The 19162-nt window shown below is 33.7% G+C and overlaps 1 protein-coding gene across 2 annotated transcripts in view; it reads left to right on the forward strand.

The window, feature by feature from the left end:
* The window catches only part of NRG2 (neuregulin 2), a 675057-nt gene extending 657226 nt beyond the window's left edge, over window positions 1–17831 (forward strand). For both annotated transcript variants that reach the window (XM_044069465.1, XM_044069464.1), the window contains 2 exons: window positions 12188–12409; window positions 15996–17831. In XM_044069465.1, the coding sequence (XP_043925400.1) occupies window positions 12188–12409; window positions 15996–16632 (859 nt within the window). In that variant the 3' untranslated portion in view covers window positions 16633–17831. The remainder of the gene's footprint in view (window positions 1–12187; window positions 12410–15995) is intronic.
* Window positions 17832–19162: the final 1331 nt, after the last annotated feature.

Raw genomic sequence — 19162 nt, forward strand, 5'->3', positions numbered from 1 at the left:
TGCAATTCCCAACTTAGAAGGATGTAAGTTACCTGTCCTGCCACCACAGTGCAGGCCACAAACCTTCCTAATGTAAAACAACTGGTCTGAAGCCCAAGTGTTTAATCCAGAATTAATACACTTTTAGAATAACAGACACTGAGCCCTCATTCAGCGGTTCCCAACTTAGAAGGATGTAAGCTACCTGTCCTGCCACCACAGTGCAGGCCACAAGCCTTCCTAATGTAAAACAACTGGTCTGAAGCCCAAGTGCTTAATCCAAAAGACTTAGAGTGATAGCTACACTTTAATCAAGTTACTACCAAGCAGTAATAAATACAATTGAATACTTTAAAGAATGCCTGGATTAGTGCTCAAGTTATACAAACAAAGCTAGATTCAGCAGGCCTGGATCTAGTCTATGCTACAGCAAACAAGGTGTACCAATTTCAGTAAGAAGCAGTTTAAATATGCAGGCACTATAAGCCTTTAACCAGAAATTCCCAGCTCAGAAGGGCAGGGTCCAGCCTCTCCTCCCACAAGAGTGCAGACCATGAACCCTTTTAATGTAAAATAACTGGCCTGAAGCCCAAGTGCTTAAACCAGAATTAATACACTTTTAGAATAACAGACACTGAGCCCTCAATCAGCAGTTCCCAACTTAGAAGGATGTAAGCTACCTGTTCTGACACTACAGTGCAGACCACAAACCTTCTTGATGTAAAACAACTGGTCTGAAGCCCAAGTGCTTAAACTAAAAGGCTTAGAATGAGTTACACCAAGCTGTAATAAATACAATTGAGTACTTTTAAGATGACGCAAAAGCAAAATAAAGTAGGAAGAAACACAAATACAGTAAAATCAGATAATTTTTTTTTTTTTTTGAGTGAGCAAATGAGATGGGCCCAGGAGTTACTGGACAGAAACAAGTGCAAATGCAGGCCTTCAAATCAGAAAGTTGAGAGAGATGGAAGACTGCCCAAATGGCCAATAACTACAAATTCTGGGCCAGAACCACTCCTTATGTGGTAGACAGGTTACCTAGTGCTTACCACTCCCACTGATAAGCTAGAAGGCTTCCCTCCAACACAGAAAGGCTTGACGGGCTCAGAAGCTTACAAATCATCCTGGATACAGCAAATCTGTATCTGGAACACTAATTACAGAAAAGGTAGGAACAGGCTTACAATTTTTTTTTCCAGAAAAGTAGCAAAAACAGTAGTAAAAACAATTCACATGCATGCAAGCTGGCACACTTGAGTACGTAGCAATATTAGTCCACACACAGTTATGTTATCCTTGTGTATAGCTAAAGTATTTTTAACATGTTGTTTTCATTTATCATTATAACTGAATGTAACAACTTCCAGTTAGATTTATAATTAGGGTTTATCCAGTCTATCACAGTTTTAATTAAAGTAGCCCTTATATAAGATTCAACATCTGGGAAGTTTATTCCTCCTTGATCCCATTGTCTGATATGGTGTGTGTATGCAATTCTGTTTATTTTAGGATACCACAGGAATCTTAACAATATTGATGTTATTACCTTAAGGTAGCTTTTCTCGGGTATTAAAAAAGTAGATTGTACTACATGCAAAATTTTAGGAAGTAGTACCATTTTTATCAGTTGTAATCTATCTTCAAATTTTACAAATAAGTTATTCCACTTGTTCACCAGAGTATTTATTGTATCAGTAATCATTCTGTAATTAATATTGAGTATCTCCTTTATATTTCCACTCAGTTCAGTCCACAGATAGTTTAAAGTTGCGTTCACCTATGATGTGATTCTTATCAATTTGTAGTCTTTTTTTGTTTTGTTCAATAACATGTATTTTGAGTTCTGCTTATTAAAATGAAATCCTGAGATCTTATGAAAGTTCAGGTCTATATTAAAACAGTGAAGTGTCAGGTCTTTGAATGTTCTAATATCGGCACCTAGTAACCAAAAGTTGAAAATAGTGAATTTTTAGATAACCGTTATTGTCGCTTTGCTATTTTCAGCTCTGCAGTGGAATGTTACGGTCGGGTTCAGGTAAGTGAGCGATTGTGTGGACGTGAGGGTTAGGGTGGGATAGGTGAGTTAGGGTTAGGGCGCTGGTCAGGTAAATGTGTGAATGTTTGAACGTGAGGGTTAGGGTGGGATAGGTGAGTTAGGGTTAGGGTGCGGGTGAGGTGTGTGTGCGATAGTGAAGGACCTTAGGGTTAGGGTTTGGGTTAAGGTAAGTGGGTAGATAGTGGTGTATGTACAGTTTAGTGTAGGTTTAGATGTAAGGTTTTAGGTGTATGTGTGTGGATTGCTGTGTGTTTGGTGTGTTTGTGTTGTGTGTATGTGTTTTGAAACAGAACATTTTTTCCCTAGGAAAAAATTTGATGTTCTAAATTTTTGGTATTATCGGTTTTCGGTTACTAGGTGTTGATATTAGAACATTCGAAGACCTGAAACTTCAATGTTCTAATATAGACCCGAAAGTTCTCTATCAATAAATCTACCTCATCTAATACTTCTTTTGAGTTGGATAATGTAAGAAGCACGACACTAGCAAAGAGCATAATCTTGAAATTATATTGGTGATATATATCTATGACTTTTATCTTTCAATTGTTTCGTACTAATATAGCCAGTATGTCTATGGCCAATGCAAATAAAATGGATGACATAGGACAACCTTGTTTAGTACTCCTAGTAATTTGAATTGCCTCTAAATTAAAGGGTCCTGTTTTAACATAAGCTAAATTATTTTCATAAACCTTTTTTATGAATGTAATAAAGGAGAGATGGAAACCAAATACATCTAGAGTTTTAATTAAATAATCCTAATTTAAGGAATCAAATGCTTTTCTATATCCAATCCAATTATCAAGGCTTCTGAGTTTTCTTTATTTAAATAATCAGTTAATGTCAGTATCCTTTTTATATTATCATGTGATGTATAAACCCTGTTTGGTCATTGTTAATTATTTAAGATATTTGAACTTTTATTCTACTTACCATAATAGATATGAATATTTTATAATCATTATTCAGTAATGAAATTGGTCTATACGAACTACAATAACTAGAATCTTTATTCTCTTTTAAAATGGGAGTAATTAAAGAATATCTCCACGAAGGGGGGATTATTGGATTTGTTTGAATTTCAAGTAGTGTTTTATGTAACAATGTAGTTTTTTTCTGGGAAAGAGTTTATATATTTCTGTAATTAAACCATCTATCCCTAAGGATTTACCAGTTTTACTTACTTTGATTTTCTCAGTAATTTCCTTGTGTGTAATGGGGTTTTGTAACTCGTTTTTTAAGTTTTCTGGAATTTTTTTTATATTAGGGAGTATAATTTCTAAATTAGTGTTCTTGCTTTTATAATGTCTTGTGTAGTGATATTTAAAAGCATCTAATATATCTCCTATTTCCAAAAATTTCTTACCTTTCCCTTCATGTAAGATGTTAACAATAGCATTAGCTTTAGATTGTATTTTGATTTTAACAGATAGATTGTTTAAGTGTTTAGGAGAAGTAGCATAAGAATTTATTTTTAACCTTTCCATTGCTAAGTTAATTTTATGGTTTAATATTTCATTATATTTTTTATTTAAATCTTCTATTTTCTTTTTGTTCCCAATTAAATTGAAATCCTTTTTTTAGATTTGTATAATAAGAGTTGATTTTGTAGTTCTTGTAATTCTGATTCCCATTCTTTAAGTTTATTTTTATACCAACTAATCATTTTTCCAATATATATATATATATATATATATATATATATATATATATATATATATATATATAAGCTTTTAGTGAATCACAGACCATTATTGTGTTTACTTCTGGCTTGTAGTTTATATCTAAAAATAATTGAAGTTCATTAATTAACCATTGCTTAAATTCTTTAATTTTTGTGATATACAAAGGAATTCTAGAGATGAGTGTTAATGGTTTAAAATCCATTTTAATTTTTAGGACAAGGGAATTATGATCTGAGAAAGAACACAGAATTATTGAGAAGGATGTGATTTTTGTATAAAGATCCTGGGAAATATATAATTTGTCTATTCTGGTTTGGGTTTCAAATCTATAATCTTGATGAGAAAATAGTAATGAGTTGTTATCTATAGTGTTGTAAGTATCTTTCAATTTTAAAGCCTCAGTCCATCTTTTTAATAGTTTTGCAGTAGATGATAAGCTGGAGATTTTTTGTAGTGGTTTCGGATGAGTCAGTGATACAGTTAAAATCCCCACCTATTATTAAATTTCCTTTAGATGTATTTGTAATAAGATCTATATGTTTTTTGACTGTTCCCACCCTAATACCAGGAAACCAGTATAGGTTTACTAGTGTCCACATTCTGTTATTAAATTTCAAGATGACAATAGCTATAAGACCACCATTACCAACATATTTGTGTATAATTTCAGGGCTTAAGGAATTATTTTTCCATAAAGTTGTTACCCCTCTCTTCTTTGATTTAAATGAGGAGCAGGCCAGGGTCATATATTTACTTGGGTTCCATATAAATTTATAATTTTTTTAAATTGTGTTTCCTGTGAGAGTATTATTTTAGCTCTATTTAATTTTAGATATTTTAGTAGATTAGATCTTTTATTTAGGTTATTTACGCCATTAGTGTTTAAAGATAATAATGTAAGATCCATATCAGGTTATTTTTAAAGAAGAGTTTGATATATTATTTTTAAGTGAATTTGTCCCCTCTTCTAGTATTGATTTATTATTATTTTGTAGATAATCATCTATCTCAGTCAACAATGTTTTCTTTACTTTAATCAACAAGAATAAACTTAAGTCAGGCTTGCTAAAACTAACTAAAGACTTAAAATCTAAAATAAATACTGAAATTAAACTAGTGTATTTTTAAACCCTACCCAACATGGAATTAAATACATTCCTAGTCTAACGGATAGACAAGTTTGATGGACTATCACTCTAACTTTCTTTCCCATTTCATCTGAGCTCCATACATAGTTTGTAAGTATTAAAGGAGACTATTTTATAAATACAGTGTTTATGACATTTAACATTCAGCTGTTGGGGATTAATATTTCTTCATAGATTAATGTTTGTGTCCTTACAATCTGTACATACATAACATACGTAGCTAAGTTATGTTAACTATTGAGCTTTTTCAGCTACTATCTGAGTATCCCCATTTCTTTTCATATTAAGTATAAATAGTAGATGATTAACTATAACAAGATGTGAATCTATTCTCATATTTACATAACATTTGGCTTAATTTCTCACACCAGTCTTTTACAACATCCTTCTATAACACAGAAAATTACAAAGGCTTGCAACAAGTGACATATATTGTTAGTGTTATTCACATCATGAACAGACAATCATAGAACTTCAGTAATATAGCTCAGTAAAGTTAGAAGATGTTTAAATCATCCTATGTCATTTCTATAAGGCTTTTAATCTTAATATACTTAAAATAATCAATTATAGCTAGATTATAAAAGAAACTTTCAAATCAGACATTTATGCAGGTGTGAACAAAGTAGTGGGAAGCACAATAGTTCAATATTATAAATCTATACAGAGTGTGATTTGCAATGAGCTTCTTGTTTAATTAACTATGTTGTTTTTATTAAGTAAATTATAATTTCAAGTTTTCTGTTTTACCATTTATCCTTTTGTTTGTGGGACATAAATTGTTCAAAAGGATATCTAAATATGTTTCCCAAACATGTAGTATAGTCATACTTCCTTAATTCTGTGAGTAAATTGACAGTCACTGCTTTCTCTACTCATTGCTATAGCAACACTAAATAGAAACAGCAGTTACAAATAGTGAACTGTTAACTGACTATCCAACTCACAAGCCTTTCAAACACTGAGAAGCTTCATCCTTAAGTACTCGCAAGCTACAGTTTCCCTGCTCAACAGCTTTCCAGCTTGAAACCACTCTGTTTCCCCATCTCTCCCCACCCTCTCTTCAGTGTTGTTAGTGCAAGTACCACCCAAGAATATCATTGCACCAGGTGTTCCATGTATACCAAACAACAAACAAGCATTCCCTCATTTAATTCAAGTCCCAGACAGCCTGCCAAACCAAAATAGACAAGTAAGCACCACATAATATACCAAAGCCATCAGAAAGTCATCATTCACTGTCACTATGCAGCCACATCTCATGCCGTTGCTGTAACACTACTACAGATCTGTTGCTCAGTTACAATGTGATCACCCATTACTGCCAGCACTACTCGTCCTGCACATAAACAACACCTGAAATTTCTCATTCACTCTAAATCAGTCTTACCTGCTTATCACTCTTTTTAGTCATTAATTAATCCCAGATCCCAGTTTTCTCTAGGAACTTCAATAGCCAAAATGGAGAGACAATCTTCACACATGAGATTAATCAGCCCTTAATGGCAACCAGAACAAGTGCAAATGACTGCATCTCTAAACAAGGCATCATTGTGTCCTGACAATTCATGAATACAGAAGCCAATTACAGCTTCAATCCAAACACCATTAAAGTTTACTATTTGTATTTAGATGCATTAAATGTATTTTCCTAAGGGTATATGTGTCATGATTGTACTATATATGTGAAATGCAGTACACAACTCAATCACAGTGTTTAGAGGAATTATTATAATATGAAGCCAAGTATTTATTGGCATAGCACATCGCGCTTCTATATAATTTAAGGAATAGTTTCTTTAACATCGTTCATTCTCTCATTTTAATAACAAGCAATAATCTAAACAAGAGATTACTAGCATATAAAACAATGATTGCTAATCTTAGATATTACTGTATTATTTAAAGGAAATGTGTCATTAACTTATTGTTTGATAAGAATCATGAGATATATAATGAAACTTGACTATTAGGGTTTTAACTTATTTTAGTCTATTTGGAATAAAGAATTAACTAATGAAGTTATTATAAATTAAATAAGGTAAGAGAGAGAAAGGGAAGGAAGAAAAAGAGGACAGCAAGGACATATTATAACTATTACTGTAATATAAAATCAAGTATAGCAAACAATGCATTAAAAAAGAATACAAACACATACCTTTCCCTGTATATATATATATATATATATATATATATATATATATATATATATATATATATATATATATATATACATGGGTTCACTACATAATCTTGAAAGTTTGAAATACTGAATTTCAAAATCTCTAGACTATATAGCCGAAAGCCCTAAATGCCGAAAGACCAGAAGCACGAAATTTGAAATCCCGAATGTACAACACACATACAGCACACACATGCACACAACTTCCCCCCACAATCAAACATATCATCCTACACTACAGATAAGCAGGGAGGCAAGCCCCCTGCACCCCTCATGTGGGGGGCTGCGCCCCCCACACCCCCTTACTTAAATATACTAACTCCGAGATCGCACAGATACACAAGGGAAACTCACACTCACACATTTTACAGTCCCTCACATAGAAACATCACAGCCACAACACACACTAACACACACTAAAGCCCCTAACCAACACACTTACACACAGATACTTATCTGAATTCCACCTATCCATCTGCAAACAGCAACACTAGAAGCGCTACTTCAATATATCTGTACATCGGGATTTTGAATTTCGTGCTTCTGGTCTTTTGGTATTTAGGGCTTTTGGCTATATAGTCTCGAGATTTAGAAATTTGGTATTTCAAAATTTCAAGATTATGTAGTGGACCCATATATATATATATATATATATATATATATATATATATATATATATATATATATATATGTTACACATATATATAAGAATACAGTTTACATTAAAGTTTTAAGTCGGGTACATGTATCATTAATAATTAGGTTGCAATAGATACTTTGAGAGACTTTGCAGAAACTGCTATTTTAGATTTGTTTTTTTTTTTTTATATCAGTCTAGGTGTTCTTCTCAGTGGTTCTCTTCAGGGATGGAGATGTCCAATCCATATCTTCCATATCTTCCGGAATAGATATGGTATTATTGTGTTTGATAAATAATAAAGCTTCCTCCAGGTTGTTGAAAGTTCTCATCTCATTTAGGTGGAGGATTTAATTTTTGCAGGAAAAGTCAACTGAGTTTTAATATTGTTCTGTTTTAGTATCTTAATTAGTGGCCATGCCTTTTTCCTTTGTTCCAGCACTTTAGTAGAATAGTCATTATCAAACCTTATTAGGTTTTGGTTGTATTTTATAGAGCTTTTTTCTCCACACAGTTTTTAACACCAGTTCTTTGTCCATGAAAGATAAAAACTTTATTATAATTGACCTTGGTGGTGTAGAAGATGAAGTTGAAGCTGCAGCTGAAGCTGGGTTTCCCAAAGCTCAATAAGCCCTTTCAATACCAAATGAAAAGCCTTCTTTAAGATCTAAAACCTCAGGAATCCATGTGTTTAAATGATATCTCCTCCTTCTGTTTTCTTGGGCAAGCCGAAGATTCTGATGTTTGACCTTCTTTCCCTGTTTTCCAAGTCATCTACTTTATTGATAAGCCAAGTATTTTGCTTCAGATGAAAGTCTCTTTGGATTTCCTCCTCTCTGAGCCTTCCTTCAATGTCACTCAAAGAAGTTTCAATAGTTGTTATCTTAGTCTGATGTTGTTGAAGCATTTCTTTGAAAACATCTGTTTGCTTTTGACGGTTCTCTTTTAGATTTTCCAGATTAACCTTAAAATCATCCATTTTCATTGATAATTCTTGTAGTGTAGTAGTCACCAGTTGTAGTTCCTTTTTTAGTGTTAGTTCAGAATGAGAGTTCTTCAGGTTACTCATTTCCCCAGTTGTTAATAGACTCCAATATAATCTGACAGGAGATTTCTTACAGAAATCCACCAAAATGTGTAGTTTGTTATTTTAGACTTTTATCTGTCTATTCAAAGTGCTCTTATTAGAAAAAAAAAATCATTTATTTCCTGTATTCTATACTAGTTTATGGAGCTTTGAAAATCTGATGCCTTCAGTTAGCCATTTGGCTGGACCACCCCCACCCCCCCACCCCCCACACACACACACACACACACACACACACACACACACCGGGAACTTTTACTTGTAATGCATTAGTTGTAGATAATTTGTTAAAATATTTGTGAAAATTAATGGAATACTTTTAGAGCCAATGGAAGATATTGTAATTCAGAGGGAATTGTTTGTGCAATGAAGTGCCCTTGTAAATTGTTTTATATAGTGGAAAGCAAGAGGGCTATTAAGCTTAGATTTCAAGAACATGTTAGGGACATTACAAATGTTAGACTCAAAAGCCCTCTTGCTATGCATTTTAAATTACATAATGATAGTGACCCAGGGGGACTTAAGGATAACATTTTGGAGCAAATAACTGCTTATGATAAATGTTTAGACATTAAAAAGAAGTTATTGCATAAAGAAGTTGTACTTATCTTAAAATATAGAACCCTGACCTCTGCTAGTCTTAATACTGATTGTAAATGGAAGAGTTTAGTTTAATTAGCTGATCATGTAATTGGTAGAAGGTGCTTTTAGGATTATTTAAGATCTGTAATTATGTGATGTTTTTAATCCTTGAAGGCTTTTTGAGCAGAAGCACTAGATTATTTTGTGGATTTGTGTTTTATGTTTTCACTGGGTTTTCTGGCCTTTGTTGCTTTATCTTTGGATTTTTGCTTTCTGTTGTGGTACAGTGCTATAAAAAGTGCCTTATTAAAACTAAGAGGGAAAACTTCAGAACAATAGTGTCAGCTCCTAACAATATTACAGAGGGAATTTCTTTATTTTTAGACACCATCTTTAACCCTTTGGTTCAGAAATTACCATCTTATGTTCATGACTCATAGGATTTTTAGATGGTTTACAAGAATTTAATGATGAGCAGTTATACAAAGAAGGTAGCAACTATATGTTAGCAGTGGATGTTATTTCATTGTTTACAAGTGAAGGAAGAGGGGATAGGATTTGTCAGATTATGAATAAATATACCAGTTTCACTAATAGTTCTAGTAATATTTATTGTGCTTCATTAGAAATGTTATTAGATAACTTTTTCCATTTGGTAAAAATTATCATAAACAAATAAAAGGTGTTGCAATCGGGACTGCAGTGGCCCCAGCACTTGCAAACTTGGTCTTAGGATGGTGGAATATAAATATTTTACCAACACTAAAACATTTTGACAAGATTGTTTACTACGAAATGTTTGTTGATGACATGCCTTTTTTATTTTCAATTGAATATATATGTTCTTTAATTCTCTTTCCAAGACATGTTGTAGTCTTGCCTACAAGACTTGGCACCCAGAATGTAGCCCTGTATAAATAATTCCTTTCAAAAGGCAATTGAATCTGCCTGCATGAGTGCCAGAATTTTATAGATAGCATCAACCAGAGCACTAGTTTTTTAAAATTTGCCATGGGTGAAATAGGAAATGCTGTTAGCTTTTTGGATATGCATTTAGAATGGAATCAAAAACAAAAACATTTTGAAAGTAGGATTTATTGGAAAGCTTTATTTTCCAATTGATACCTTAATTATAAAACTAACCATCCAGCCTTTATAAAAAAAAGAATATCCCTATGAGGCAATTTATCAGAGCTTCAAGGATGAAAGGCAGGGATAGTGATTTTGATAAGGAAGTGGATTTTATTACAACACTATTTAATGCGAGGGGTTGCCGTTTAGATTTTTTGCACAAAATACCCAAACAGGTCAGTTCAAAAGGAAAGATCAATTTGCAGCCATTTTAGTTGCAGGATTTAAACAAAAAGAACTTAGAGAAGGTGGAAACCAACAAATAGGAAACACAGGGTATAGAGTAAAGATATCTTATCCCATTGTTGTATAGATATATCAGTTGACAGTTATATAATTAAACACGTTATTTGTAGTAACTGGAAAATCATTGAAGGGAATAAGTGAGCTGCTTAATACATCGGGACGATATCCATTGTTTGTATATAAAATTAACCTTAGTGTTAAACAGCCTTTACAAGCAGATAGTACAAAAATTCGCCAACCAATGACAAACAGTACTTTTGGTGCATTTAGATGTGTTTCCTGTACTACTTGCAGATTTATACATGAGGAGCCATATATTTTTTAGAACATCTTAAATATACTATTAAAATTCCAGGTAGTTTCAATTGCCTTTTGAAAGGAATTATTTATATAGGGCTACATTCTGGGTGCCAAGCCTTGTAGGCAAGACTACAACATGTCTTGGAAAGAGAATTAAAGAAAATATATATTCAATGAAAATAAAAGACAGTGATAATGCATTATTTAAATATTCAAGTTGTTGTGATAAATACAAGTCCCTCTAAATTTAGGAGGAAGTAATTACAAAAATGTGATGGAAAAAAGAGAGATGCAGTGGCAGAGGATCAGTTCCCTGAGTTAAATGAAACGATTAATATTAAATGTTTTTTAAAGCATTGAAGACTTACTGTCAAATAATTGTCTTATGTCAAAGGGTTAAATTGAATGGTTCAGTTGTGTAATTATTTCTGGAGCATTTCTCTCCGGGCCTCCACTGAAAACAGGATCTGTGGAACCTAGTCGGACTTTCCTGGTCAACAAATGTTAAATAAATAAAATAAAAAATAAATAAATAAAATTTTAGTAAACTGATTGGTTGTAATATGTATTTAAACAATGATTTTTTAACTGACATTATTTCTATTGAAGTCTGTTGATGAAAGCAGTTAATTAAACTTACTGCACTAAATTTTATTCTAGCAGCTCCTTTTTGTTTTCGCTAAATCAGATTTCTTTTATTTGCTTGGTGGGTTTTGAGATTTAGTATCTCATTTGTGAAATCTAAGTTATAATACTTAAAGTTTCTGTGCAAAAGTAGGCTGTATTCATTTTATACATAGGTAATCAGTGTCAAGTGACTATAAGACAAGGCCACTGTTCAAAAGCTATGAGATATGTCACATTGGGGAAGATGTGTTTATTGAATATGTTTCAGAATTATAGTATATCTTCATTCATTGCTAATATCTGCCTAGATAAAATTATTGTACAGCTTTCATGTTGTGTGCTCACCCAAATTAACAACAATATATCATCATCCATGCTGTTGTACTATTTGTCTGACCATTTATAGGCTCCCTAAAAAAAAAAAAAAAAAAACAGTTAACATGGAGAAAATTAGACTTTGAGGTCAGTTTGTCTACCTGCATTCATTTTTAACTGCATTTTTTTTTTATTTTAATTTACAGAAATGAACGTACATGGAGCTTTGAGGGATCAGGGAGTATTACTTCTGGGTCACACTCTGGCATGATGACTTCATCTGTGGGTACCAGCAAATGTAACAGTCCTGCTTGTATAGAAGCACGCAGTAGGAGAGCTGCTCTTTGCTGTATTGATGATCCACGTCGAGTGATGTTACCTTACAGGGATTCACTGGATTCCTTACGAGATTCACCATATAGTGACAGGTAAATGCATTTGTATTGATATTTTTAATGTTCCATTTGTTCATCTGTGTGTCTGTCAGTCTTTTTCTTGTTTTTGTGAAGGTATCTCTCTAGGAAATTACATGACTAGCAGATAATTTATAGAAAGTGGGAGGCTATTACCGCAATGCAATAAACACCTAGTGAGTTTTCTTAAACTCAAGTCATGATGTTATGAAGGGACATGGTATATTTGTTCCACTTTATTTTTAATTTGTCACAAAATTACACTTCCTATATTTAAATGCTTGCATCTGTAACATTTTAAATTTGCTAACTATTGTATTGTAGGAAATGACTCTTTATTCTGTTTGTTTTGGGTAGTTGTTTTGTTTTACTGTAGCCTGTTAGATCACAGCTTATTTTGCTGAATTTGGGAGAACTAACAAGTAACTCATTGACAAGTAAAATAACTTATGCTGAGGGCTTGGTGACTTTTGTGTTAGTTAAAGTAGTTAGGAAGATACAGGACACATCCTCATGGATCACCATGTGAGGGGACAACCAACCACATCACTTCTGATAAGTTACTAGCTTACCTTCTGCCTGAAGCAGGTTTCATTCTAATGGGTTTTGCCAGACCCCACTATTCCCTTGTAGTTGTTAAGTGCAACCATTTAGAAATAGCAAACATCTGCTTGTTATAGATAGTTGCCTTAGCTATATAAAGCATTCTCTGCTGCAACTACTGCACTGCCATTGTTGTTGCCTTCAAAAATTATCCCCCAAAGTGCACAACAGGTATTAGATCAAAAATTTGAAAGGACTGAATAAAATAACTCTCTCTCTTTCCAATTTATGCATCATGTGGTACACTGGGCAATGAGCACCTGTCAGTGCTCATCATTTGTGTAGCAATTACGGTTTTGTAGGCTCAGGTTGCTAGCCCAAGGCCCAACCCTCTTTGGAGGGTGCATCACACACATTTTCATGCACACACTTACACCCAGGGCCAATTTATAGTGTCCAGTTCACCTGCATGCACTTGGAATGTGGAAGGAAACCAGTGCGCCCAGTGGTAACCCATGCAAATGCAGGGAGGACATTCAGACTCCACACATAAGCCACCCCAGCCGATAATCGAACCTTAAAAACTCTTTCTGGGGGGATACAATGCTAACTGCTACACCACTGCACCAGCCATATAAAATAACAGGTAAGCATTAATAGATAACTTTGAGAATCAGGGACTCCAAACGAATTAGGCTCAGTTGAACAGTACATTAAAATCTGTCATTATAAATCACAGATACATGCTCATCAGACTGGGTGAATACAAGCAGTGTTTTTACCTAACAACTTTTTTTGGGATATTCAGACATGTTCCACCATGTATATGAAATTTAGAGTGGATGGTGTCTGGGATATGAGAAAGTCATTAGCAATCAAAATTCACTAACAGGTTCATTCTAATGACAGTCTGTGACTTCTGGGCAGCTCAGTGATATGTATAGTATACTAAGCATGCTCAGTACACAGTTTACATTTTAACAGTGCACAGAGTATTTACTTAGCTAAATACCACTAGGTGGAGATATCCAGGGTGCACAGCAGTTCATACTGTGATCCTTGCATGTAAACAAAAGTCACTAATGATTTCAGTGAGGCACTATAAGAATTAACATGTATTATGTAAATGTTAATAGGCACATGATTCACATGTGTGAGCACTGGCATGCCATGTACAATAAGGGATTTTTTTGTTTGCATTGACAGTCTACAAAATGGTGTGGTTGCAAAATGATTACTGCACATGCTTTCTGGAGGCAGTGGAAATGGCAAAATTCATAAGAATGGGTTGGGATTAGTTAACATATAACTTTCGGAAGGTATGTGGTCAGATATAACAATGAGGACTGGAGTACCAACAGAACACTACAGTGAGTCCCTGGACAGTGTGCAATCTAATTGTATGGTATTCAAAAAAGATTGGGTCTGTATGCACTCCTTATGCATGCACGTATAATGGGCAACAATAGCAATATTATACAGGTTCTTCTGGTACTAATCATGTACACTTTATGCACAAGGTTTCCCACTTTTCCTGTCATTCAGAGCTCCTAGATTCAGCATGTAGATACCACTCTGTACATGTTTTGGTTACTTTGTAATTTTGGTGTTTTAAACCTTATGTGACTATGCCTGTTTCATGCGCTGTTAGGACAATACAGGATGCACCAAACAGTTGTAGTGTTTGAATAGCACTACTCGTCTGGTTAGTACATAATTAATCCCCTGCAGCAATAGTTAGACAATGCTTTGTAACACATAGACTGCTTTTCTATGACTTATGCATGGCTTCTTGTGCATTTTGTCATCCTCATTTGCATATGCATGCAATGTCAGAGTTGCACACTGTGTATCAGCATATACTTTCAAGCTGCCTAATGAGATCTACGAATCATTGTATTCAATGATTAGGAAGGACATGGTTTCAAAATTGGTCTTTCCTTCCATTTTCTGGTAGATATCAGGCCAAGTTCTATGCAAAATTTAGTGAATGTTTTTGTTTTCTTTTGGAAACTGTGACTTATGTTAGTGATATATTAAAGTTGGATAGCTTTGAAATAATTATAATTATAAAAAAGCATAGATCTGAGTTATGTGTAGTTATGATTAGTTATGCTAACCAGAGTCATAATTCATTTCTTAAATTGCATAAAATTAAATAATGATCCAAACGGTTTATACTGAACTCTAAACATTCAGCTTAAATTCTTCCCTGAAGTTTGTCAGGCTTCAATTATTATTTGGTTGTCATCTCTGACAGATTATCTGGCAACTAAAACAATAGCAAATTATTTATTTTATCAGTAATTTCTATAGAAATATTATATTTCTAAAACAGTTTCTTTGGCATTACTTAATATTAGATAGCCATTTACTTTGCCACTATATTGCAGATTGTAATAATAAGATCCAGTGCATTTTTTTGTAATTTAATTTTATAAACAGTTTGCTAACTCAGCTAAATTAACCTCGTACCGAAGGCAGCTTAGAAAATGAAAATAACAAATGGCACGTGGCTACATGTGCAAATTTTCTACTGGAAACCAAGCAACTAGTTAGGTAATATTAAAATAATATTATAAGAATATATTTTCATTATATAGTCAAATGATACTATTTCACTTCATATATTTAATAACAAAGATTGCATCAAGCTTACCTTTTGATAGACTGTAATCTGAAGTTCTACATAAATATTAAATCTAATGTTTTAGTCTCCTATCATAAAAACTGAAGGAACCAATTTAAGACTGTTTTTCATTTACTGAGTCTTAAATATGTACATCTGTGCTTGACTAACATATTTCATCAAGTGTTTATTCTGCATTCAGAGGTGTATTTGCATATTTCAAAAGATGTCATTTTTTCATATTACTCAAATATTTCCTCAATTCTTGTTTTAGACAAGGTAACATTCTGTGAGCTCTGATATAACAGCATATAATTTACTATTATGTTTAATGGATTATAACAGTCAGTTTATTCTCTTACCAGGCCTTTAACAGAAACAAATGAATGGTTGGGTTAATATTTTTCAATACTTTTTTTTTTTTTTAAGATATGTTTCGGCTTTGACAACACCTGCCCGCCTATCACCTGTGGACCTTCACTACTCTCTACCTACCTTTGAGATCACATCACCCAATTCTACTCATGCAACGTCTTTACTTCCTGCTGCACCAGTGAGCTTTAGAGTTGAGGAGCAGCATTCTTTGAGAAGATATGCCCCTGTTCAGGACATTGAGAGACATGACCTCTACCAACAGCAGCGGAGTTACCTCAATGACAGCATGGGGAGTCTCCCATCAAGTCCTTTCAGGATAGTGGAAGATGATGAATATGAAACAACACAGGAGTATGCTTCAGCACTTGACCAGCCAAAGAAAATTGTCAATAACAACAGACTGTGGAAAAAGTCTAAATTAAATGGTCAAATTTCACACAGAGGTAAATCTGTCAGAGACTCCATTTCAGGGAACAGTACATCTGATAGTGATTCTGAAGAAGATCAGGCTGGAGAGAGCACTCCTTTCTTAAGTATTCAAAACATTGATACAGCAGTTATAGAATCAACAGCAGTATACCGACCGGCAGACAGCAGGACTTACTATTCTTCAAATAGACACAATCAGAGGGAAAATGTACAGACCCGATCGACACACACATGTACAAATCAAGACTCTTTTCCTCTTTAAATGCATAGATCTGCAACTATAAAAAAATATTTTTATTTTATATAACAGACAAATATTATAACAAAGGAAATATTTTATTTTCATTTTAGCAAAAAATTGTCTTATAGCAAACAGCAAAGACTTTTTTATAGGGAAACTATTTATATGTAAATTTTGATTTACAGCTTAAAAAGGATGTGCCAAGTTTTTCACACTTAAAACAATATTGTGGTGCCTTTTGCTGTATGCTAATGCCCACGTTCCTGCTGAGGTCTGAGTTATTGTAACATTTCTATTATAAATTCATATTTTAAAGCCACACATTTTTTTTTAACTGGGGCCCTTTCCCATTTGAACATTATAGAGTCCTTGGTGATTAATGAACAAGTAAGTGGACTTTATCTGGTCTTGTACACTTAGTATTTGCTTAATAGAGAAATAGCATTGCTGGAGAAACAGATAGATGCTTATTTTGCATTAGTGATAGCAATGGTGCCTAAATATTTGGTGCAAGTATTATGATAACTTTAGATTGCATCGGCCTATATCCTAACCTTGTGTGACATTGCAAGTAAACATTCAGGGTTCTGCAGTGTAGAGTTTAGCTTGTTTAAATGTATAACAAACAAAAAAATACATGAAAAACAGTTATGTCATGTTGCAAGGATTTGATTGAGCCACTGACCCATGCAGTGAATATACAAAACCTCAGAAATCCTCGCCTGTGCAGAAAATTTACAACTTATTTGGTTAAAATTTAATATGAATTATGTTTTGTATTCCCAAAGATTGTTTATATGTGAAAGAGCCCCATTTGTAATTCTGTTTTCAGCAGGATCATTGTTTACTTTGTAGCCTGAATTTGTTACACATTATTTCTGCATGTCCTTTGCATTTCGGATTGATGGATGCATGGTGAAGCTGTGACTGAAAAGATATAAAGCAACAAATGAAAGTGTATTTGATTTAACATTCAGCAATAAACCCCAATTTCCACATCCATATTGAGTACTGCCACGAGTAGCTATACAACATGTCGTCTAAACCATTTCACAAAACTTCCCCAGGGAAAATACTGTATTAAAAAGTGGTTATTTTAATATCAAGGAAAGAGTGACTTTATCTAGGCTAGTGTGCCTTTTTCATGCTTAGAGATGGAAACAGCTCATGAATTTTATATCTAGCCTATGCAGTTAAATAAACAACATAGTTACATCATAGACTGTGTTAATATAACAATTCTGTTACTGATGTAAACTGACAGAAATAATAACATCATAATGGTTTATGCAGAACTGTGCCTAGTTGTTCCTTGAAAATATTCTGATCTTTCGTGATGCAAGTTATTTTTTATTAGTTCATGCATTTAAAAAGGTTAAATGTGTATGGAGCTTAAATGCTCCATGTTGCCTTGTTCTCTGAATTTCATTTGGTGTAAAGCAATTCTAGTAACAGCTATACAGCTATAATCCTGGAGCTAAAACACAACTTATCTTTAGGCATCTCCTTCCTCCCCAAAATAGCCACACTGGGGTTTTATTATGATGAGTTTATTTAGAAACATAGTGTATCTCTCTATCTATCTATCTATAGATAGAGAGAGAGAGAGAGACAGAGAGAAGGGGGAAGATATGCACACATAGCACATGTGTATCTACAGCTTTTATACAGTGGCAGGTAATAATCATATGTACTTATTTTGACTTTACATACTTATTTTTCACTTCAGTAACATTTACCAACAATTATGACAGCTTTTCATTGTGCAGATAAAGGGATTCTTCACCTTCTATTATTTGTTTATTTTCTAATGTACCGAGAGTTCAGCTCAAACTGTCCTTCACAGCATCTATCCCTCCCTTCATTTAGACTCTTACAATTTAGGATACCACTGAAAGTGTTCCCTAGCATGATTCACATGATTCATTTTTGAATCAGAGCATTACATGGCTCTGAGCAAACTAAGAAATTGAGTAACTGTCTTACTGTCAGACTGCCAGAGCCACAATCAAAACCAAAAGGGAGCAACCAAAATCTTCTTCATCAGATTCTCTTCTGTTTTCCTGATATGTGCACAGCCCCCTGTAATCTGTTCTCTTTGCTCTTCTATACAATTGGAGCTTCTTTGGCTTCTGCTCTACATCTTCATTTCTTTGTCTGTCCCATCCATCTTAGGAACTTCATATTCATCATTTCTAACTTCCTCAGCTATCCAACTATGTCTGCCCTCCCCAGCACACATTTATAGGACTATGCAGAAATGCATGCATGGTTTTGTCTTTCCCTTCCTGATTATTTCAAATTAAATTTGCTGTTTAATACAGCAACATGTATTAGAGCATGTTTTAGATTGATAGTTTTGAACATTTTTACCAGTAAGCAGTGAAATAAAATGTATTAACCAATAATGGCTAAAGTACCCATTTTAGAACATTTCAACTAGAAAACACAGTATAACTAGTTTAACCAATGCCCTGGGCCTGTGCCACTGTACCAGCACCCAATCCCCTCAGCTATTCAAGTTAGATCTATGAACCCTCAGATCTTCCAT

Source organism: Protopterus annectens, chromosome 4.part0 (assembly GCF_019279795.1).
Source record: "Protopterus annectens isolate FY-2018-M chromosome 4.part0, PAN1.0, whole genome shotgun sequence".
Taxonomy (NCBI): Eukaryota; Metazoa; Chordata; order Ceratodontiformes; family Protopteridae; genus Protopterus; species Protopterus annectens.